Source organism: Acomys minous, assembly GCF_964271855.1.
Source record: "Acomys minous genome assembly, chromosome: 3".
NCBI classification, from domain to species: Eukaryota; Metazoa; Chordata; class Mammalia; order Rodentia; family Muridae; genus Acomys; species Acomys minous.
Genome location: NC_140485.1, coordinates 139,644,049 through 139,668,646, shown reverse-complemented (window position 1 = coordinate 139,668,646; position 24,598 = coordinate 139,644,049). Strand labels below are relative to the sequence as shown.

Sequence of the window (24,598 nt, the reverse complement as noted above, 5' to 3'; positions counted from 1 at the left end):
TGTGTCGTTTTTATTACTTACACCATCGTGCTGTGATCTGCCATCATAAATTAAACAACAAATGCCTTTTCCATATGGCCACGTGCACCATCTATCTGTTAAATGTAGGTGATGCCTTACCCCCTGGGACAGCTGAGAGGATTGCTGCCCACACACTTGATTGATGTTTGAACAGTAAAAATTAAGGTATAAAAATTAATATCTGTGATGTGCATAGGACGGTGCACTTACATTGAGACTCTTGAGGCAGGAACTGTTCATCTGGGCAGCAAATGCAATCTGGCTTGGGATTGCCAGTTTCTCCTGGCCACTGTTTTCAGGGTGGGATTTTCTTTTCCCATCTCGTACGGTATGAGGAGTTTAGAAGGCTCTTCTGTACTGCTCTGGAGAATCACTGCCTCCCACTTGCCTCCCTGTTACCCATGATGAAATGATGCACTTTTATAAAAGAGCCTCCGCCTGTTCACTGGGACCTGCCACCTGCCATGGCTTGAGAGCCAAAGCTTAGCAGAGACACCAGGCTGGAGATGGAGCACAATTGTCCTTGGGAGAGATGACCATTATCTCCTCCAGGCAGAAGGGATATGCGAAGCTGCTCCTGTCGGAACACTCAAGGATCCTAGAGACTGAGAAAGTCACAAGACCCCATATAGACCCTGAATGATTTCAAAATAGCTAAACAAGCTCTGGAAACAAACTCAAACCAAGGAAAGGCTAGTGGATGGGCAAAGGATGATTCTGGTAACAGTATGGATTGTGAGCTATGTGACATTGCTAAGATTCAATCCGGTTTTGCCAGTTGCTGAAATGGAGAGAGGTTTAATATAAGCACTGCTCATAGCCACTAGTGATAAACATGCAGGGTGCTCAGGGCCCTCAGAGAGTGGTGAGGAGTGGTGCACACTGGGTGGTGGCAGTGCCTGTCGCCATGAGTTCCTCACTTCTGGCTCCACTGAGGGGCTTAGGAGAGTGATTCGAGTCCCTTGGAACATGGCTCTCCTCTTGTGCTCCAGGCACTTGTAGTTATATCAAAATATGCATAAAACTCAGACACGCTGATGGCCTTACAGTAGCAATGGCAGCGGGTAAGAGAGTCCATTGTCTTCCCTCTCACTCCTCCACCCCTGCTCAGCTCCTCCACCCCTGCTCAGCTCCTCCACTCCCCCCGCCACACCCCTCTCCCGCTCCACTCTCACCTCCACATACTCACTTCCACAGTGTCTAGCCTGAATAACAAACATAATTACAATTCTCTGAACATTTTCCCTAGTGTGACTATAAAAAATGAACCCCCCAAAAATGTTTACATTTGGTCTTGAGGGTGAGCGATGACCTCTCCCCCAATCCCACTATGGGCTGGAGAACATTGTCTCAGAGACTCATTCATTGTGTGACACTGTGTCCTGATGCCCACCCCCAGATCCCGCCACTCACCAGAGGGACCTATAGGAGTAGACAGGGCTGAGGTTCACTGCAGCAAAATAGCATGAAGCAAACTCTGCAGAGGGAGAGGCCCTAGGGGAGAGGGCAGAGCCCGTGGGAGTCAGGGGGAGCCACGCCTAGAGATTAGCAGAAGTCCAGAGCCCCTGAGGGGAAGGGTGCGCTGTGTCTAAGCAGCTCAGGTCTGTAAAGCACCCACATCAGAGAGGGGGCCATGATGCCACCTGTCAGAATTCCAAGTCCCCAAAGGCCAGGGAAAAGCCAGCGCTGAAAGCAGAGCTTCCTAACAATGGTAGCCCGGGCCTACTTTCTACATGTGTTTTCTGGGCACAGCTTGTAGACTGGCAGTCTGAGGCTCAAAGTCCAGGCCCCTTCGAAGCCTGGGTTACTTTGCCACTATGGAATGACAGTCTTTTGGGTGGAGCTCAGATATGTCCTCTCTTTTTTCCCTAGCCTTGTGTGTGTAGTGTGTGCCCACACATATCTGTGTGCCTATATGAATGATGTGTATTATGGTCTGTGTGCTGTGGTATGTGTACATGTGGTATGTAAATGCCAGAGCAGGTGCATGTGTGTACCCATGCCTGTGTCTGTGTCTTGTGTGCTTGTGTGTGTGTGTGTGTGTGTGTGTGTGTGTGTGTGTGTATGTATACAGATATTGGTACACTATGGTGGTGAAAGGCCAGATGAATGCAGAATGTAGGCAGAGGCTCTGGCCTTGTGTGCCTTCCCTTGTCCACTAGTCTCTGCTGTGGACTTTCTGAGCGGCTCGGGCCTGATTCCGTCGGCTGGCCCATGATGACTGATTTACTTCCTGCAGTGTAAGTGATGACTCCGCATCCATCGCTCCTTTGTCCAAATGTCCCCCACCTAGCTGTCAGACCACCTGTGCTGGAAGCTCTGCCCATCCTCTGCTGTCTTTCCTCTGTCCTTCCTGTTGTACTCACAGGAACACTGCCCACCCGTGGACGTCCCTCCGAGTCACAGGTTGTGAGCCAGCGCCCCTCAGCCTTCTGCTGCCTGTGAGCTATCAGCCCCCTCAGCCTCCTTCCCATCTCTGAGGTCCTCAAAGTACTTTCTACCATTCCTCCACCTGACAGATGTGTTCAGTTTAGAAAGATGCTCTGAGCTCTGAAGGGATTGCTGGGACTTAGGCTTTTGTGTTGATTTTTGTTTTGAAGTAGATAAGCTGGTCATTTTCTCGATATATGTTAGAATCTTCTGTTTATGGAATTCTGTGGCTATAGGTTCCCTCTGACCGCTCCCCTATCCTTTCATTATTTTTTCAATTCCCAACCCCTTGACCCTACATAATGTAGACTTATCCTTTGCTGTCTATTGAGCTATTCCAGAAAATCAGGGTCATTGTTTCAACGTCTACTGCTCAGTCTCATTGGTTTCATGTGTCAACACATAGCTAGATTTTTAAGCTGATGCTAAGCAATGCTTCAGAAGAGACGTGTGTGTGTGTGTGTGTGTGTGTGTGTGTGTGTGTGTGTGTGTGTGTGTCTGTCTGTCTGTCTGTCTGTCTGTCTGTCTGTTTGTCTGTCTCCAGGGCAGCAGAGACAGGCAGTGTCCAGGCGCTCACTCAACACTACCCCCTTTCCGTGTAATTCTCATGTTTATTTTCCTTTAAATTTCAGTATTTAAAGTTGCAGCAAGCCAGGTGATGGTGGCACATGGCTTTAATCCCAGCACTCGGGAGGCAGAGGCAGGCGGGTCACTGTGAGTCCGAGGCCAGCCTGGTCTACAGAGTGAGTCCAGGACAGCCTAGGCTACACAGAGAAACCCTGTGTCTTGAAAAACCAAAATAAATAAATAAAATAAAATTGCAGCAAACTTAGGAAAAACTATTTCATTAAAATATGGGCACTGCTGTTGGTCAGTAGTGAGGAGACGGCTGCCTGGAGAGACATGGCTTGAGTTGTTTCTCCCTCATCATTGTCCTGTCATAATCTTTGGAACAGCTGCACTCTTGCTCTAACATGAATTTGTGACTAAGCGCTTAGAGTTAGTGTTGCTGCCCACTATTTGATGTAGCCGTAGATATCCGTGAAGCTCTCTGATGATGTAGGTTGTTTCCGGTAGGGTAGCGCTGTATTCAAAACCTCTGCAACTAAAATGGGCCGTGCTCTCTCTACTCTCAGTGTCTTGGGCCTGGATAGACCTCCTGAAACCCAAACAGTCGCAGAACAAGCAAAGACTTCTCATACCTGTCGCTAAGATGCTGCCCAAAAGGGGTCTATGGAGCAGCACCGGTATTTTCAGTGTTGTTTGCTCACCTACCCGATGGACTGCGGCTGTTGTTTAAGGATTTATTTCTTGACTACTAGAATAGTGTGTGCAGTGCCGGGCCTCTCTCTGTGTCTTGCACTCTGTGTATAGACCAGGTCTTCTCTAGAAGATCCACGTCCACAAGGAAACAGACCCCACCTCATCCATCAGTCGTCACCGCACTCGTGGGGAAATGGCACCTGGTATGAAGTAAAGGAAAGCAGGCCGAGCAGCTGGGGGTATTGATGCCCGATTGAAGCAGGCCCTCACAGAAGAGTCAGGGAGTGGGACAGGAGCCCGTGTGAGCCCAACACCAAGTGAAGTCTTGTATATTTATGGGGGCGCTTCTGACCTAACAGATCCCACAGGCGCACCTGGGGAAAGTCCCCGCCATGTCTGCTAGCTGCGCTGTCAAGATCACTGTGCTGCATCTCATTATCATCCTATGACTCCAGCGGGAAGTCTTCAGGACTGTCTGAGGAAGCACATTTGCATTTCTGCCATACACAAGGAAATGACGGTTTTCATTTGTTTTTGTTTTTGTTTTCTTCAAAGGGTCCATCTTGCTGGGACGATGTTTTAATCCCAAATCGGATGAGCGGCGAGTGCCAGTCTCCAGACTGCCCTGGAACCAGAGCTGTAAGTGTCTGAGTACAGTAATTACGGTAACTACACCTCCTCAGTGTCTCAGTGAACTTAGAGTATGACCACCTCCTGTCCTCGGGAGATTAGGTTAGAGGCCAAGAGCATCAGCTGACTGTACAGCGATCCTGTCAGAAGTGGGGGGATAACCACAGTCACCAAAACTCCCTCGGTGTTTTTACCCCAATGTCAAGAACACTGTTACACCCACCTGAGGGTACATTTAAAGGCAACTGAGGAAGGCCTGGAACAGGAGAGGTGGCCTTCCCCAGGGATGAGCTCACCAATTGGTTGTCCAACTCTGAAAACATATATACAAGTAACATTATAAGGCCTGGGCAGGTCATATTTAGGAATATGTATGTATGTGCAATATGTATGTATGCAATAACAATTAATGGAAAAAAGAGGCCATGAATGTGAAGGAGAGCGGGGAGGAGTGTAGTGGAGGGCTTGAAAGGAGGAAATGGAATGGGGCAATGTTGTCTTTCAAATCTCAAAGTGAAAAAGGTACCCTCAAACTAGAGATTTCTAGTGACCTCAAGAGGTGTAGGAGTTGTGGGGAGATGACTCAGTTGGTAAAGTGCTCGCGACGAAGGCAGGAAGACCTGGGTCCAGTCTCAGGCAGCATGGCACGAGTCTGCAATGCGGCACTGCAGAAGCAGACATAGGCAGAGGAGGCCAGCTGAGGCAGAGAGTGCCAGACCTAGTGAGAGCCTGGGCTTCCAAACCTGAGGTAGAGAGCTGTTTGAGAATGACATCCAGGTTAGTCTCTGGCCTCCACATGCTTGTACATTCATACACATGAACATGTACACACACACACACACACACACACACACACACACACACACACACACACATGCACACACTCCAGGTGAGTGCTCAGCTCCAAACACTACCCTCACATCAGATGCCATTTGCAAGCCCCACATTTCTCCTGAAATTCTGACCAACTAGATATAAATGGAGGTTCCTGCAACCTCCTGCTCTGGCTTTGATTGCTCAGATAAACCCTTACTTACCTGGTTGCTACCAAGAACACTGCAGAGGAGACAGATAGAGAGATTCACAGCTAAGAGAGGGAGGAATGAGGGCAGAGCTGTCTCCTTTCCCTAGACTCACCTTCCTAGGGCTCTCTAAAAACTCTTTTCTAAATGCCATCACAGACGTGTATACACACACACACACCACATACACACATACTCTCTCTCTCTCTCTCTCTCTCTCTCTCTCTATATATATATATATATATATATATATATATTGAATATACTATGTCAGAAATATCTATACACATATAATATACACACACACAGGCACAGTTGCTTAAACCATGGGCCATTGGTCATCACCTTAACCTTGGTCTGTGTCCACTCCCTGGATTTGGGAGCGTAGGCCTGAGGGTCCCTGTGTTCGATTCCTGCTTCACCTTTTATGTGGAACAGTCACCTGGTGAAGCCTTCATGAGACTGCCCTTCTCCAGCCTGCTTATTAACATGCAAAGGACACGTGCCACCTGGAAGACCCCGAGGCTTATGGGGTCTACCTGCTGGGAAACAGGGGTGCAGAGTAAAATGTGTGTTTCAAGAGGAACCGAGGAAGTGGCCCATCTAAAAGCCTTACAGTGCCATTCGCAGGTGATTAAGGAAAGGCCACAGAAGATCCAGGTCTGAGCCTAGCAAAGGAAAAAAGGCAGAAAGCCAGCCGTTCTCCCGGAGCCTGGAGTTCTTCCCTGGATCCCACACTGGTCAAAGCTTTCTCTTTTGCTTCAGCTCTTTCCCACATCGGTGTTTTCCGACGTGGTGGGAAGTTAGAAGACAACATGGCTGACAGGTTCTGTGACTGAAATGCTGTCCTCTGTTCTGTGTAAGCTCCCCTCCCTTCACAAGCATGTGTCTCATGCAGAGGAACACTGCTTCTTGAATGAGACCCTAAGCTCTAAGTTTGTCTTTTAAATAAGTTTAATTGTTGTTGTTGAGCTGGGCAGTGGTGGCGCACGCCTATAATCCCAGCACTCGGGAGGCAGAGGCAGGCGGAGCTCTGTGAGTTCGAGGCCAGCCTGGTCTACAAAGTTAGTCTAGGATGCCCAAGGCTACACAGAGAAACCCTGTCTCGAAAAACCAAAAAAAAAAAAAAAAAAAAAAAAAAAAGAAAGTTGTTGCCGTATTTTCTGTGTGTATACTTTGGTACTTTTAATGTAATTACTCCTTAGGCCAGTCTTCCTCTGCCTTCTGATTTCTGGAGCTGTAAACACTATCATGACGCCAACACAAATGTCAGTGTTAGCTCACAAACTGTCCCAGCTGTCTGGCAGTTCTTAACTTCTCTAAGGAGGAAGTCTGTCAACGTGGCAGATACAGTGTTTGATGTGAATTGTTAGGCAGGCCTCCTCTTACCAGTGTGCCAGGTGATCGCAAGACACTGAGAAAGTAGGCAGCAGCCGGCAGACAAGTGTTCTCCAGCACACTGGGGCTGGGACTACAGACAGACTCCTTATGAATGTAAATCCCAATTAAAGAATCCTAAGAAAATAATGACCTACATGTCAATCACAGATGTCAATCATGATACTCATTGTGAGTTTTCCACTGGTGTGAAATTAAAGTGTATTATTTTATAGAGCAGAATTTTAAGTATAATCATATGCACTTGTATGAATATGTGTGATTGTTATATATACCATATATATGATTACATATACTTGTGATATGTATCCATACACACATGTGTGTATGTATATATATATATATATATATATATATATATATTATATGTACATATATATGATCAACAGAATGATAAACAGGTAAATGGAAGGATGGTTGATATATATATTAAGGTATGCATAAAATGTCTATCTCTGTCGTATATGACATCTTGGACTCCATTAATTTCCCCTAACAACCAGAGCAGGGGCTGTCTCCGACTCTGTTGCCTGCCTTTGGATCCCTTTTCACTAACTGGGCTGCCCTGTGTAGCCTCAATAGGAGAAGATATGTGCCTAGTCCCACAGCATCTTGATATGCCAAGGAGAGGCCTCTCCCTCTCTGAGGAGAGAGTGGGGAGAGAGGACAGCAGGGGAGGGGGGGGAGCCTGGGAGGAGAGGAAGAGACCTGGAGGAGAGGGGGAAGGGAAAGCTTTGGCTGGGATGTAAAGCAAATGAATTAATTGATGAAAAAAATGCAAAAGATCAGAGTTCTTAATCTATTTTCATTAGTATTTACATATTTAAATATAGTCTAAGTAGATCATTTGCAGTAGCATCAAGATGTAACCTAGCTCTTGAGAGAGCAGATACAGGACTGGGGAGATGGCTCAGCTGGTAAAGTGCTTGTGCCACAAGCAGAAAGACCTGAGCTTCATCCCCAGAGTGTACATTTTAAAAGCCAGGTGTGGCGTGTGTGACACACATGTGATGCCAGGACTGGTGAGTTGGAGGAAAATAGATTTCTGAGGCTCCCTGGCCAGCTAGCAGCTTACTTGGCGAGTTCTAGGTTCAGTGAGAGACCCTGTCACGAAGCAGAAGCAATGAACAGCATCTGAAGAAGGGCAGTGACCATTGTCTCCTGAATCCAAATGCGTCACACAGAGAAAACAATACTCATTTTAGACAGAGCGTGCACAAGCTGGTTCGGGTGCACAGCGAGAGAGGTTACTTTATGAAGGAGTAGCACATTCACTCCAAAACGCATCTGAGCCTTTAGTAAATAATCACCTCCCAGCGCGTGTGCTTGAGATCAAAGAGATGCACCAATTAGAAGTTTCTGAACTAGGGAAATTAATTCGACTTTTGATATGACAGAAGACTTCAATTTTGCTATGCAAACCTTCTTTTATGTTTTGCCTTCTTCGATGGCTTTCACGCTGAAATGGCAACCATACCGTGTCTGTCTCTGTGTTGGGGAAATGTGTTCATCTCACCTGCACATACAGGCAAGGGAAACCCAGAGGCCTTGATGTCAAGGCATTATGTCTTCATTCCATCCCTCCTGTTGTTTCCCTACCAAGACCCCCGGCCTCGGTCGCATGTCTGTGTAATTAGGGCATTTCTCAGGCAGCTGGGAGGATGTCACCTGTCCCCTGATGCCTGTCAGCTAGGTGTCTGGGTTAAGAGATAGACATTCCCTCAGCTGAAATGAACTATCTCTTAAAAGAACGAATAACCAAGGTCATTATTAACATATACATCTATGCATTTAACAGCATCGAGGCTATGAGTTGGAAAGAAGGCAAGGAGTGGGTGGGTGAATGTGGAGGGAAGTAAGAGAAGAAGAAAACCACGCAATTGTAATCTGAAAAATAAAAGGAGAGTCTTTGAGAGATGTTAGTTTAACTACCCAGCAACCAACAGCATACATCAACTTTATATTTGTATAAAAAGAGTCACTCAAAATTCTGTGTAAAATTAAATAGTTTTTGTAATTTTGAATATGTGAGTTTGATAGTAGTTAAATTGTTTTCGATCACATTTTTTCTTATCAAAAAGCTGAAGAGTTCTAAAACTACTTGAGATTTATCTCACACAATATTTGATACTTATAACTATTCCCTGATTATAATCATAGTTATTAAACTCAATATGACATCTAGAGAGATTTTTATCATAATTCACATGCAATTTATTTCTTGTACACTCACCCTCCCCACTTTTGGCCTCAACCTCCCCACTTTGGGCCTCAACCTCCCCACTTTGGGCCTCCGTATATGTCAACTGGAGAGCTGGTTTGAGGAAAAATTAGTATTTTTAGTCAGTGAGTCTGGTTTTGTCTTCTTGGGAAATGCTAGCACAAACTGCAGAGTAAGAATTCCCTACTGTTGAACAATTTTGATTTATAAGTGACTCATATTTCCTTTTCAAAAATGTCCTGGTGATATTTCGGTTTGGTCACTTTGCCATCCTCTAAGGAATCTGAGATTTATTATTTTTTCAGGCTTCATTACACTGTATCTTCTTATTTTTCTATGACTTAATAATAATGATATTTTAGGTATTTGTTTTGTTTGTTGAGACAAGGTTCATTTTTTCCAGTGATCCCTAACATTGCCACAAATGGCGGGGTGAATATGTGTAACACACGAGCTGTGGCCTATCCCTGTGTTGCTAGCAGTATCTGCACTGTGAAGGGACCCCATTAACACAAACATATGCTCCACAACACCTGCCTGAGTGTCTTCCCAGGCCCCCGGACTGTCAGAGGATGGCAGGTCACCTAGATGTGAGGGTGGCACATGAAAGCTGAGGGAAATGAGGAATGGACACGTTCACTCCCCCCTCCCCCACCATCTGCTCTGCGGTTCCACAAAAGACAGATGCCCGTTCTGCCCTTACACTTTCTCCTCAGTCATATTTTCTTAATTTTAAATAAAATTGAATTGTGAAAGCTTTGAAGCCAAACTCAGATTATGATGGAATGGTGTCTGAGCGTGACAAAATGTTCTCTTGTTGTCTGACATGCTATTTGGGTGACAAACTAGAAACTTCTAACAGCATTTTTCAAAAACCAATCAAGTATTCAGACCCAAGGACAACTTTTTTTATAAACCAAGTTTTGAGTACTTGATAAGAAAAAGTTTCCTGTTCTTTCCTGAATTGTTGAGCTATTTTTATTATGATGGAACTGGTTAAAATTTAGCAAACTTGAGTAAACACCAACATATAAAAATGTATTAATCTAAGCAGTATTTTTAAAATGTATTATAATGTATTCATATTATATCCAATTGTTATCTCCTCTCTTGTATCTTTCCGTTCTCTCCCTCCCTCTCTCTTCTGTCCCGTTCCCCCCCTCCTAGTAGTATTGTTTTTAATGTAATTTTTATTTTTTGGGAATTTCATGCACACACATGATGGATTTTGATCAGCTTCACAGCTCACTTCCCCCAGTTAACTCAGAAGTGTAGTTTTTAAAGATGCCAGAGAAATTCAGGTTTTCTTCAGAACCTACGTTCTTGTGAGGGTCCGAGGCCTCAACTTCACACTTTTCAGCTTTTCTTTCCCTGTGACATAATCCATCTGTTTTCATCTGAGCTACTTTATAATGTAGCGATCCCACAAGGTTTAAGTATCGCAAACAATGCTTCCTTTCTCATCCCAGGAAGCTCCTGGTTCATGCGAATCCCAGGTTTTTTTTTAATTCTACATCCTACTTTTAGATACAAAAGAAATGACCTGTCTATATTACCACAGTAGCGCCTGTCTTAGGGCTTCTGTTGTGACAATGCAACCATGACCAAACATTAACCTGGGCAGGAGAGAGTTTACTTCCTCTTACAATTCCAGCTAACAGTCCATCAGTGAGGGAACTCAGGGCCGGAACTCAAGGCAGGAGCTGAGGCAGAGGCCGTGGAGGAGTGCTGCTTACAGGCTCACTTCTTCTGGCTTGCTCATTTTATTTTCTCATATGCCTCATGAGCACCTGCCTGCCCAAGGGTGGCACCACCCACAATGGTCTGGGCCATCCCATATCTATCACCAATCAAGAAAATTCCCCACAGCTTTGCCTACGGTACATTTTTATGGGAATCCTTCCTCTCAGAAGACCCTACCTTGCGTCAAGTTGACATAAAACTAGTCAGCACAATGTTGAAATGAGTTTTTAAATCATCCATTAATTCCAGAAGCTTCAAATTTTTTCATTAAAGATTTCAAAACTAGACACGTCAGTGGGGGAATGTAATTATGATTTGATTATACCTTAGACTGTACCTTAGATTATACATTAGCCCCGGACAACAACAAATCCACAGAGGAATTTATCATGATTAACCAGTGAAAGGCTTCCCTCTGATTTTGCAGCTTTTAGCTCGGGGAAGGTACATTTATCTACCAGAAAGATGGCAGAAGTATGAAACAAAAACAAAATCATTATATTTGAAGTTCTAAGACCCAGAGAGAGCCGATCACATGTCAGTGTGAATAGCCCCGAATGCCTCAGACGGGACAGCAGATTAGATCTAATGAAACTATCAGGGATTAGGGATGGGAGGTCGAGCTGAGATCACCTGGAGGCTGATAGACTGAGAAGAATAGAAGGAAGGTGTGAGAGTAACGGGGGAAGGAGAAAGAGGCTTGCTTCGGGGCTGGGAAACAGCTCTCTTGGTCCTCCACCCAGGTGATGGATGGCTGGAGGAGGCCCACACTTCATCATGCCTTGATGGCACTCATTAAGGAGCCCTCATCCCTCTTCCTCGGGTCAAGGTAGCCCTCAAAAAGTTATCAAGAGACATGACTATACTTAATTTTTAAATATATATATATATGTGTGTGTGTGTGTGTGTGTATATATATATATATATATATATATATATATATATATATATATATATATATTTGTTTGTTTGTTTTACTTAAAACCAGTTTTCCAATCTAAAGATTTAAAATGAGAAGTGTGACTATATGGATGACCAAATTGAAATAGCTCTCATGTGCGTGTGACACACATGGGCAGACCTCCAATGGTTCTTGAGACACCCATACCTTCTGAGGTCCCTGAACAGGTAATGACTGTGGCGCTTGACACTTACAGTTTGGGGAAAGAAACACCAAAGTGATCTTTTCAGGAGTGTTTTCCTTAGGTAAAGCTGGAATTTGTAAACTCCGTGTCTGTGCATGGAAGGAAACATAGCTAGCACTCTCAGTGTGTTTAATTGTGTTAGTGCCCATCCTCTTTCCAGGAGCCAGGACTCTGGGCTGGGATGAGATTCTTCACAGAAAGGACAGGAGGGCAGACTAAGCAGAAAAGGCCAAGGCTGAGTGGATGAGACTGAGTGTCCCTTCTTTGCCAGGCTGGGATAGAAAGAAAACTGCTCTCCTAGCTGAGAGAAACAGGTGTGTTCCAACATGTAGGCGAAAGATGCTGGTGCTGAGACCCAAGTGAGGTGAAGCTGAGCCTGAAGGACTTCTCTGTGTAGATAGAGCAGAGATGAGCCCACGGTGTAGGCTAAGTGTCAGAGAAGCACAGACTAGCACTTCTGGTGTTCAGGGAAGGGGAATCCCTCAAGAGGCATTGAAAGCACCTCCTAGGGGAGGCAGACCTGGGGAGCAGGTAGGGAATTTCCACTGCGCTGGGTGGGCAAGAATAGATAATTCATCAGGTTGAAGAACTGAGGCCAAGAAAAGGATGGAATGTTGGGGTTCATTTGATGCATGGATTTCCATTGGCTGCTGCTGCCTGGTGGAAACCGGGTACTCTGATGACCTGAAGTATGTCAAGATGTAAGGCTCCGGATGCTCAGAGAATGTGACATAGGATCCCTGCTGAAATGCACCCTAGATGGGAGAGAAATTGTCTCGTGCTGTGTTATGCTGGGCCAACAGCACTGGCCAGTCAGAGATGAGGGGTCAGGAGGTCGGAGTCTGGCTAAAGCTGCAAAGGGAGGCAGCAGCCATTGGTGTGACTCAGAGTGCAAGCCCCCCTTGGGTGTGTCTTCTTACTTAGTTTGGGGGATTTTCCATAGAAGATTTTTATGTCTCCCATTTGGAATTTGGATACTTTGAAAGGAAGAGCAAGCAGGTGAGTGGGTTGGAATAGTGACAGCATGAGGAACCAAGAGAAAAGGAGAAAATTTTAAAACAATACAAATGATTTTTTTTTAATTTTGTTTTATGTTTACCCATACCTTGAATCCCTGGAATACTGTGACTCAAGGTAAGTAAGCACTGGGCTTTGTCTTCCTTAAAGCTAGAAACACAACAAACAAATGAGATTTTGGTCTGGAGCTGATTACAAGTGCCACACTTTTCTTGTATTGATTGAGTCATTAAAAGCAGCCATATGGTTGTTTTTCGTCTTAACTGTTCACGTTTCTCCAGTATGTTCCTCAGCAGGAATCTGTTTAGTGGTTGATTGAAAATCTATCTTTATCTACAACTCTCTGTTATCTGCAGTGGCCAGAAGTGGCTGGCCCAGAGAGAAGGGCTCTCCTTCGTCCCCACGCCCCTGCTACTGGCTTTTGTGTCTCTCAGTGGACAGCACATAGCCTTTTCCTCCTGTCATCAGCATCTCAACGTATCAGGAGTATAGAGACAATAGGATTGTTTCATGGAGGAAGTGCTGAGGTCCCTGTGCAGACCGTCCATCCCCGAAGATGGCGGAGCTGGCTGACCGGCTGCAGCTGAGTGCTGAGCAGCAGGGAAGGCGAGTGCAGGCAAAGACAGACTGAAGTAAGCCCCCTCCCCACTGTGTTCTGGTCCCCCAGCCCCGGCTCCTCTCTAGTTCTCCATTTGGGGAGCAAAGATTGATAGTATTTTGGGAATTTTACTGATAGTTTCATCTGAGGCTCCTGTCAATTCTTCTTGTTTTTGTTTTTTGGGTTTTTTTTTTTTTGAAAGTGAAGGTTCTTTGGAGACTGTAAATCTGTCTTTATCTGAAGGTTTCCCCACCTTACTAGAAGTATATGTGTTTCCCTCGACCCCAACATGTCATTTTTTTTCCTAACCCTAATCCTAACTCTATTCTCTTACCTGCAGCCTTATAAAAATGAACCATTTCTGTGTGACTCTACCATTTCATTAAAATTTACACTAAACCTCATAAAAATTCCAAAAGGCATCAGGTGACTTTATATTGTATAATTGAGACTCATGTCACATAACACAGTGTCCTGCTATGAAGACCTCTCTGGGATCCAGTATGTTTACGGTGATTATTAATTAGCACAAGGCAAGTATTTAAATTTGGACATTCCTTATTAAAACAATGGGAATGTTTTAAATGGCCTCACTCCTAAGGAGAGCTGTACCTCAGCCATGCACTTTGAGGATGGAATAGTTCATTTGAATGAAAGCAGAGGGGAATGCTATGAAGTCAATGACATGTAAGTGAGTGTGCAGCCGGCCCCTCTAAGACAGAGCCATAAATGCCCTCTGCACTGGAGCTGAGTGTCATGGCTTCTTAGTGATGACCTCTGCTGTGGCTGTAGCACAGGCTGCTCAGCCACACTTTAGGGTCCAAATGAATTCTGTGGCCCAAGAGAGCAAGGTACAGATAGCTTAGCCAGACCAAAAGTTTATCTTAAATAAACTTTTGAAATCACGTGAGCCCAGGTCAGGACATATGATTGACTAGAGTAAGTTACCAAGCACTGTTAAGCATGACATCATACTGAGCAAATTTTTCTGATTTTGCCACTTTCTTTTTTCCGTCTTTGGCTACGACAGTACTGCCTCAAGATTCTGTCACAGGTGTTACCGGGGCTCCCTGAAAAGACACTGCAGAATGAAATTGAAGGCAACGATAGTGTTTACTGAGATCAGTTTAGGCAGAGAGTGAGAAAGACAGGAAGACCTGCCAGGCAGTGGAGGGAGGACCAGTGCTGAGAGGTAAGAGGCCAGTGTTCTCTCTCCCTGACAAAGACTGTCTGGTGATTAAAGATGAGTCAATGACAGTGGCTAATGCTTGAAGGACTCACTAGGAGCCTGAGCATATTGTCCATAGACTCCGGAATCAGAAAGCAATTCAGGCTCTGGAAAGACAAGTTCATAAGCTAACCAATGCGCCAGAGACTTTGTTTACGGAGGGTGATGGTGATTTCCGACCTTGCTCTGGGGTCTTGTTCATACTGCTTGTTTCTGTGCGCTCACGGGAGGAGTCTCTCCCCTCTCCTCTCTTCTTTCCTTCTGTCCTCGCTCCCCTGCCCCTTCATCAGCACATCTCTTAAGCAGCTCCCATCTTAATTAACCTTCACCAAAGTTAACCAGGTACCCATCATGACACACTGGTTTTAAACTTTGCCTATAAGACACATATACTTCAGCAACACTAAAGAGACTTGGGTTGTGTGGATAAATTTATGTGTATGTACATATGTAACAATAAGGATCAAATAAGAAACTATAGATTTGAGAGGGTAGAGGAGAGGGAGAATGACGTAATAGAGTGAGTACCTATATATGAGATTCTCAAAAATGAGATTTAATTTTTAAAAAGGAGGCTCTCCCAAAGAGGCTGCGTGTTAGACTAACTGCGGTTAGAGCCCTTCCACACACAGCGGCCATTTGTGCGCACAAATAAGGTTTCAGTGATTCCCACACCCAGTTTCCAGCCGCCTTGGCTGTTTCTAAGTGGAGCAAAGATAAGCAGTCCTCACTAAACCCTACTGAAATTGCAAATTTGCTTGTTAAATGATTTTTTTTTAAAGAACGGAGGACAGCAACCAACTTACAAAGTCACCCTAGGTGCCCATCAGCAGATGAGCAGATACAGAAGCTGTGGCGTATATATGCACAATGGAGTTTTAGTCAGCCATAAAGGAGAATGAAATTATGCTGTTTGCGAGGAAATGGATGGAACTGGAGATCTATTAAGCAAAATAAAGCAGACACAGGAAGATAAACACCAGTTTTTTTTCATTTGTAGATCTTGGATTTTATATATAGATACATATAGCACATGTCTTTGTGGAATGTATGTGCTATATAAACAAGCGGAAGGTTGATGGGGCCGTAAGGAAGGGATGCTGAGGAGGGAGGATGGCGGGTGGATATGCTCTAATATGTAGTAAGTGTAAAAGCATTTGCCTTTATAGAACCTGGTTCTGCCTTCAGTGAGAACACACCAATAAAAAGGCCACAGGGATAACATCTGGAGTATTCCTCACACGCTAACAGAGGACTGTGGGACCTTTCATAGTGTTCTGTGGGACACCCTCTATACAGACGATTATGCATGCTGTGACAGAGGCAATTCTCTGTTTGCTTGTCTGTCTGTCCTTTGAGAGCTTACATGTGACAGCTTTATAGAGGCGGGACAAATTAGAAATCAGTGATTTGGTGGTTAAAGGCTTCAGCATAGAATGGGGTTGGAGGGGCTCTTGGGGATAAAATAGGACTAACCCGGGCACTCCTTGACTGATACAGCGTCAGATGCTCTAAGTACTTGAGGCACCCCTCCCCCAGGCCATGTATAAGACGCACCTGACTAATTTTCATCGTGTACTTTGCACATTGTCAACTCGTTGTCAGTGATGTAGTCAAACATGACTTTGTTGAGTGACTTGTCTCATAGCAGTCACAGTTCTAACAAAGAAAAAGCATAATATGAATCTTCTATGCACGAGCTCAGTCAGGGGATCAAAGGAACTTGATCTTCCAAGCCAATCCAACCTTTTACATTGAGACTCGGCATCAACATCTACAACTGTATCAATCCGCATTTCTACCTACACAGGGATGCTTGTGGCCTGGGCGCTATAGATTGGACACTCCTGCAAGACTCTTGTTCTGATATTTAGAGACCAGTGATGATAGAGATATCAATGCCCCTTTAAAAATTATTTGTGTGTGTGTGTGTGTGTGAGAGAGAGAGAGAGTGTGCATGCACATTGGCTGTGTGTATATGAGTATGTGCAATATGTGCAGTAGCCACAAAGGCCAGAATAATGAGTCATGGAGAGTTCTGAACACTTGATGTGGGTGCTTGACCCAGAACCTGGTCCTCTGAAAGACCAGTAAGTGTTCCTAACTGCCAAACCGCCTCTTAGTTCCAACACCACAAAGTTTAAAAAATATTGCATTGAAAGTATGATTTAGAGTCATTACGCTCCATTGTTACTGAAATATTTTATTCTCATAGTAAATGTTACATTTTTCTGATCATAAGAACATTGTGTTTCCTGAAAACAAATAGTTCCTTTTCTCATTTTAATCAAACTGCCTAGCAATAATTACTGCAACACACTGAACCTATAGTTCTCTCTCTCTCTCTCTCTCTCTCTCTCTCTCTCTCTCTCTCTCTCTCTCTCCCTCTCTCTCTCTCTCCCTCCCCCCCCCTCTCTCTCTGTGTATGTGTGTGACATATATGCAGTATTTGGTATTTGCAGATATCAAAAGAGGATTTCAGAGCCTCTGGGACTGAGGTCACAAATGGTTGTGAGCCACCATGTGGATGCTGAGAGTCAAGCAAGCCCTCCTGAACAGAGCTGTCCCACCAGCCTGAGTTCTTGATCCTCCTGCCTCGTCCTCCCAAGTGCTAAGATCACTGGTATGCACCATCACATCTGGCTTAAACTCCATGTGCACACATGCATATGTGCGTGCATGGGTGTGTGTTGTCTATGTGTATTTTGAAGCGCATGTATGAGTTCTCAGGCACACACATCCCAGGTTACACATGAAGAGATCAGAGGACAACCTTGATAGCCCATCTTCACTTTTTTTAAAAAATCTTTTTTGAGGCAGGGTCTCGCTTGTTTTGCAACTGTGCTGTGTACCTATCCTTAGCTGGATGGTCCACAAGCTTCTCAGGAGTTTTCCTGTTTCTCCTCCCATTTCACCTGCCAGGAACCCAAACTTAGGTCATCAGGTGGGGAGCAGGGCAAGAATTTACCCTCAGACCTAGATAAAGATTTCTTACTGTTACCCTTGGTGTGCCATATAGGCTAAAATGTTTTTTGTTTTTGTTTTTGTTTTGTTTTACCAGAAAGTAGTAGTCTACAAGCCTTTGTGTGGTGTCTTATAGCCATCTGTGTCCTAAATCTTGTACTCAGAGCAGTTGGCTCTGCAGTGCTTTCCCTCTCAAGCCATCCGTCCCGCTAGGATTTTCTCTTCACTCAAGGTCAATGACAATCTTTACCAAAATCTCCCCTGGTTATGTACAGCTTAACTTTTTTAGGTGCCTGAGAACATGATCCACACTGATTTTATTTTAATGTGAAGGGCTTTGTATGAATTAGCTTTTATTTCTTTCTCTACACAAACTTCACAAATTGTTTTTTTTTCTATATTGTCTGTTGAATAAAACATATCTTCCCAGAATTGAAGTAAGTCCAATGTTTAAATTCTGTTAATTTTGTGGCCTTACATCTAGGGTCCATAGTGTTCTGCTCACTTATCTCTGCCCCCAGACCACATGGTCTTGACCCTAGCACAGAGCACATAGTAACATTAATGTGTGCTACAAGAACTTCCCCAAACCTTTCTCACTTTCCCTTTGCTGTTTACACACATTGGTCTTTGCACAGTCTTCTAGAATGGCTTATAAATTTTAAGAATGAATTAGATGAACTTGCTTTTGCTACAGTTCAGCGTACTGTTTTAGGGAAGTGTAGTTAAGAGAGAATGCAATTTAATCTGAAATTAACAAGAGTAAAGCATATCTCATTTTACAATTGCTGGCTGTGTTTGGAAAACCTCAGTCCCCCTAAAGTTATTTTCTCCCACTTTCTTATGTACACTGCAGACACCAGTGAGGCTGGCATTCTGAGTCAACTGAGAGTTAATGTGCCCTACTGGACTGTACTTTTCCCTAAATGACAAGCTAGACATTCCAGGGCAGAGTGAGAGGACTATTCTCTAAATGACAAATGTGAAGTTAGGTTCAATTTTAGTAAAATATGTTATATCAGCAGTGTGACAATAGTTTTTAAAGTTATTTGAGTAATCTCTTTTCTAGGGAAATTAAATATTAACAAAATGAGTACTGCAAGAGTCTTTAGCATTAATAATTCGTCTAAGCCTAATACTTTCTTCTGTTCATCTCCCAAATAGTACCCTGTGATTCCTTTAAATAACCAGACCTTTGAACAAGTCATATAGTCAAAATGTATGGGAATTATTAATCCTTGAATGTGCTTTTTATCATTCTATGACTTATAGATTTGCTTTTTAAAAAAAGTGTCTTACTCAGAGTCTTCAAAATCTTCTTACCAAGGGGAAACTTCATACCATATCCAGCTTGGCGCCCCACCCCACCCGCTACCAAACCGCCCACACACGACAGCCAATAAGGTCAGCTGCCATCTACAGGCGAATGTAGAAGGGTGCAGGAACACAAAGGGACTAGACTGCACATGCGTTAGAGTCCCACCACGAAACCCATTATTTTGTTCAGTGCAAATAAGTTAATAGAATTCTACAAGGTGATTCAAGCAAGGACACAACCCAAATGTTCATTCATTTTCAAATGGTACTAGCTGTGTATCCTTGAGAACAATCTCCATGTCTTCACTTTAAGGGGGAACAGTAACTATGTGTAGGGGATGTTTGGAGCGCTGTACCACCTGATGGACTTATAAAGCACTATATTACTTTATGCTGCGTGAATGTCTCCCATAGAACACTTGGCCCCAGGCTGCCAGCAGTGCTTGGGACTTTGAGAAGGTGAAGCCTCAAAGAAGAGGATTACTGTGGGTCTGGGGCTTGAGATTCCATATCCTCACCTATTCCCCGCTCTCTCTGTTTTCTGACTGCAGATACAGTGTGACCACGCCCCCCATGCTTCTGCTACATGGTGGCTTCTCTGCCATGATTGATAATTTCCAATTATCAAACTATGCATCAAAATACCCCCATACCCTTCCACTTTGAGCCCGGTCTAGTGAAATGTTTGGTCACAGCAAGAAGGCTGACAGTTGATAGATAGCACTTGTCTGGCACGTACCAAACATTGCCTAAATTTGCTTCTTAATATTAAACATTCTTATAACATTTATGAGAGCCTACAATGTATATCTTTAAACTGTGTTTGTCCCAATTTGTTGTCCATAATTTCAGACACAGTAGTACATATCCTGTAAGAGTGAGTTGATGTCCTATCAATTCACTTAGAACCAGCCACACTGAGGCCAGTCCCTAGCAGCGTATGCAGGGTTTTGTAGCACTTGGGCACATTTTAAAGAATGGCTGTGCTCTACAAACATTATTGGTTCACACACCCAGCAAATGTGCTCTGTGTAGACATGATTCTAGATCATGATAAAAAGAAGTAAAGACTACAGCACCATCAGGAGCAAAGCAACAATCACAGTTAAATGGAGGAAGAGCAAGCACATTTCCAGTAGATAATTAATACTATTTCCGGAAAGGCTGCAAAGTGGGTTTCTGATAAGCCCTGAACAGGAAAGAGTTCCTAGAGCAAAGCCCAATTAAAAATCTTTCACCTACTGAAGAGCCCATGGAGATGAACGGACCTCAGAAGCATGGCTTTCCCACTTTGCCTTTAAAGAGCCAAGATGACGTTCTGAGGCTGAGTTGTCTTTGCTATTCTTTCTTGCTTCAAATATAACTTATATAGATATTGCAAATATATAATTGTAGCATTTATTAAAAAAAGAAAACAGATGTGCACACTAGTGATATGGGTTTGAACATACTATGAGATAATAAGGCACACAGGCGTGAAGTACACGAGGCTCTTGAAATACAGATCATTCACTGAAGCACGTTGTGTAGTGTATTCCCAATAACTCCTGTGTAGCACGTGTTTTTATGCAAATAAGTATGTGCCCAATCATTTTAAAATCCATCCTAAATACAACAGAGTAATTTTCTAGAGGCCTCTCCAGCAGCTGTTGTGATGTGCCTTCAGATACCCATGTTTCTCTGGCCACCTCAATGCTCCCTCTGTGCTCCTTTCCTCGGCAGCCTCTCCCTGAGAGCTGGCCATCTAGCACTGCTGTCGCCTCATGCTCAACGGAGGTGACCCCTCCTGGCCTTGCTAGTGGCTGCTCATTTGAGGTACCAATGTCTGCCTAAGGCCTACAACTGCACATTGGCCCAAGCTGATGCTGTAGAGATGCTGGGCTCCTTGGTAACTGGGTACCATCTTCCTCCATCAGTTCACTGCCTGGTATCTTACCCAGAGCCCTGGAGCACATGCACTTCACCCCATAGAGCCTCTCAAGAAGCTGCTTCTTTCCTAAAGGAAGTCTTCCGTGTCTAGAAGTTTCCATGCATATCTCCACAGGAGCACACAGAATCTGGGCCTAGAGCTTTCCACTTCAAAGGAGAAATCATCTGCCAAGCTGCACCCCGCAGCTTCCACCTCCTCAGGGCCCCAAACCTCTCTGTTTCAGAGCAGGCATTTGCTTTCATTTGCTGTTAAGTAAAATGTCCATTTTGGTAGCTTGACTCAAACACTGGCCTACTTGTTTCAAAGGGCGAATTGAAGCATCTACCTCATAGGAAATAGAAAACTGATTACAATTTTGAAAGTAGCAATTGTTCCCGCTTGTTTCTACCTCTCAGGTTAAAACAACAGTGCACTGTAGAGCCAGGCTTTAGATAAAACACATCAATAAACAATCAAAATTTTATACCACGGGGCTCTGCTGAAAGAGCACAGCAGAATTCTTAAAACTGGGAAATGCAATGACAGAGCCATCCTGTGCTTTCATGCATTTTACTCTACAGAGTGTGAGTCAGAGAGATTGTACAAAGTTCATTCAGTGGGGAGGTGTGAGGGCTCCCAGACCACACAATGCACCGTTACCCTCCTCCCGCATCTCCCAGACCACACAATGCGCCGTTACCCTCCTCCCGCATCTCCCAGACCACACAATGCACCGTTATCCTCCTCCCGCATCTCCCAGACCACACAATGCACCGTTACCCTCCTCCCGCATCTCCCAGACCACACAATGCGCCGTTACCCTCCTCCCGCATCTCCCAGACCACACAATGCACCGTTATCCTCCTCCCGCATCTCCCTCCACTGTCCCCTCCCGTCAGTCCCACCTCACTGTGAAGTCTAGAAAAGCCCTTCTTAAGAATTTCCCACTTGCTGCAAAATGGCAGTCTACAGATGGGGAAAAGATCTTCACCAACCCTATATCTGACAAAGGGCTAATATCCAAAGTATGTAAAGAACTCAAAAAATTAAACACCAACAAACAAAATAACCAAATTTTAAAATGGGGTACAGAGCTAAACAGAATTCTCAACAGAGGAATATCTTTTTTCCCTTTTAAAATATATTTTATTAATTTATTCATATTACATCTCAATTGTTATCCCATCCCTTGGATCTTCCCATTCCTCCTTCCCTCCCATTTTCCCCTTGCTCCTCTCCTCTATGACTGTGACTGAGGGGGACCTCTTCCCCCTGTATATGATCATAGGGTATCAAGTCTCTTTTTGGTAGCCTGCTATCCTTCTGAGTGTCACCAGGTCTCCCCATCGAGGGGACATGGACAAATATGGGGCACCAGAGTACGTATGAAAGTCATACCCCACTCTCCACTCAACTGTGGAGAATGTCCTGTTCATTGGCTAGATCTGGGTAGGGGTTTGAAGTTTACGGCCTGTATTGTCCTTGGCTGGTGCCATAGTTTGAGCAGGACCACTGGGCCCAGATCTGCCCATCATCATGTTCTTCTTGTAGTTTTCTAGGACCCTCTGGGTCCTTCTATTTCCCCATTCTCCCATGCTTCTCTCACCTAGAGTCCCAATACGATGTCCTCAACAGAGGAATCTCAAATGGCCAAGAAGCACTTAAAGAATGCTCAACATCCTTAGTCATTAGGAAATACAAGTCAAAATGACTCAGATTCCCTCTTACACTGTTAGAGTGGCTAAGATCAAAACCTCAAGTGATAGCACATGCTGGTGAGGATGTGGAGAAAGGGGAATAGTCCTCTACTGCTGGTGGGAGTGCAAACTTGTACAACCATGTGGAAATCAATCTGATGGTTTCTCAGAAAATTGGGACTAGCTCTACCTCAAGACCCAGCTGTACCACTCCTGGGCATATACCCAAATGATGCTCCACTATACAACAAGGACATTTGTTTAGCTATGCTCATAGCAGCTTTATTCTGAATAGCCAGGACCTGGAAACAACCTAGATATCTCTCAACTGAAGAATGGATGAAGAAGCTGTGGTACATTTATACAATGGAATACTACTCAGCTATAAAAATAAAAAACAAATCATGAAATTTGAAAGCAAATGAATGGAACTAGAAAAGATCATCCTGAGTAAAGTAGCCCAGACCCAGAAAGATGCACATGGTATATACTCACTTGTAAGTAGATTTGTAGCCATATAGTACAGGATTAACATACTATAATTCACAAACCCAAAGAAGATAAGGAAGAAGGAAGATGGAAGAGAGGATGCTTAAATTTCACTTAGAAGGGGAAATAGCATAGACAGAGGTAGTGGCTGAAGAGTGGGAACAAAGGAGAGGGAGCACAGGGAGATATGAGGATGGAGATCAGACCAGGGGAGAGTGGGGCCAGGAGGTAGGCAAGGTGGAGAATAGAAGGCAATGCAAAGAAAAGATGAACTGTGGATTGGGATATCTCTGTGACAAGCTGGAGACCTAAGTCAGAACAGGCCTCTGGTAGGATATGATGGGGACTCTAGCAGAGACTCCTAGGAGCAGGGACCACTGAGACCAAAAAGGACTCCCCCTAACCAGACAAAACTCCTAGTAGAAGTAGGGGAGCACCAACCCATCCACAGAAACGCTGACCCAAAACTTACCCTGCCTACAAGATGTGCAGAGATAAAGAGAGAGCAGAGATTGAGAGAATGTCCAACCAATGCCTGGCCCAACTCAAAACCTACCCCATGCAAGAGAGCCAACCCCTGACACTAGTAATGATGTTCTGCTATGCTTGCAGAAAGGTATTAATGATACTCTGCTATACCTAGCAGAGTTATCCTCTAAGGAGCTCCACTCACCAGCACTTTGAAGCAGATGCTGAGACTCACAGCCAAACATTGGGTGAAGTTTGGAGTCTTGTGATAAAGTGGGGGAGGGTGGATGGAGAAAAGGACCTGGAGGAGACAGGTGCTCCACAATAAGACCAGTAGAGCCAGGTAACCAGGACCCAGAGGGACTTGCAGATACTGAAGCACCAACCAAGGACCATGCATATATTGGACCTAGGCCCCCTATAAAGATGGTCAGCTCAGCCTTCATGTGAGTCCTCTAGTAATGGGAGTGGGGGCTGTCTCTCTAACATGGACTTTGTTCTCAGCTTTTTGATCACTTCCCCATGGCAGGACTGCCTTGCCAGGCCACAGGGGAAGAGGACATGCTCAGTCCTCATGCGACTTGATAACCTTGGATGCATGGGAAGGGGGGGGGCTCCTCTTTTCTGAGGAATAGAGGAAAGGGAGAGAGGGTAGATCTGGGAGGGGCTATGACCCAACCAGGATGTAAAGTGAGTAAATAATGAAAAAGAAAAAGAAAAAAAGACTATTCCCTCAACCTCTTGAAAGGAAGCTGTGGAAATAAGATCTCACTCCAGAAAAAAAAAAAAAGTACACCCTTTCTGGCCAGGAAACAGTCATACAACCCCAGTCATATCCTGACATGAGACCAGTGTGACAGTCAACCATTTACTGGCAATACAACATAAGGGAATTGATTTTACAACAATTACTTGGTATATATATAATTGTACAATTTCTCAACAAACAAAGAAAATCTGCATACTAATGAGATAGATGTGCTCCTGTGTATTTTATACAGAATTACATTTTGGTCATTTCAGAAATTGTTGAAAATG

At 44.3% G+C, this 24,598-nt stretch overlaps 1 protein-coding gene across 7 annotated transcripts in view; it reads left to right on the top strand.

Annotated features, from left to right (window-relative positions):
• Window positions 1-24,598, top strand: part of PRKN (parkin RBR E3 ubiquitin protein ligase) — a 1,133,456-nt gene that overhangs the window by 541,278 nt on the left and 567,580 nt on the right. For all 7 annotated transcript variants that reach the window (XM_084777800.1, XM_084777801.1, XM_084777799.1 and 4 more), the window contains one exon: window positions 4,270-4,353. In XM_084777800.1, coding sequence (XP_084633926.1) covers window positions 4,270-4,353 — 84 coding nt within the window. The remainder of the gene's footprint in view (window positions 1-4,269; window positions 4,354-24,598) is intronic.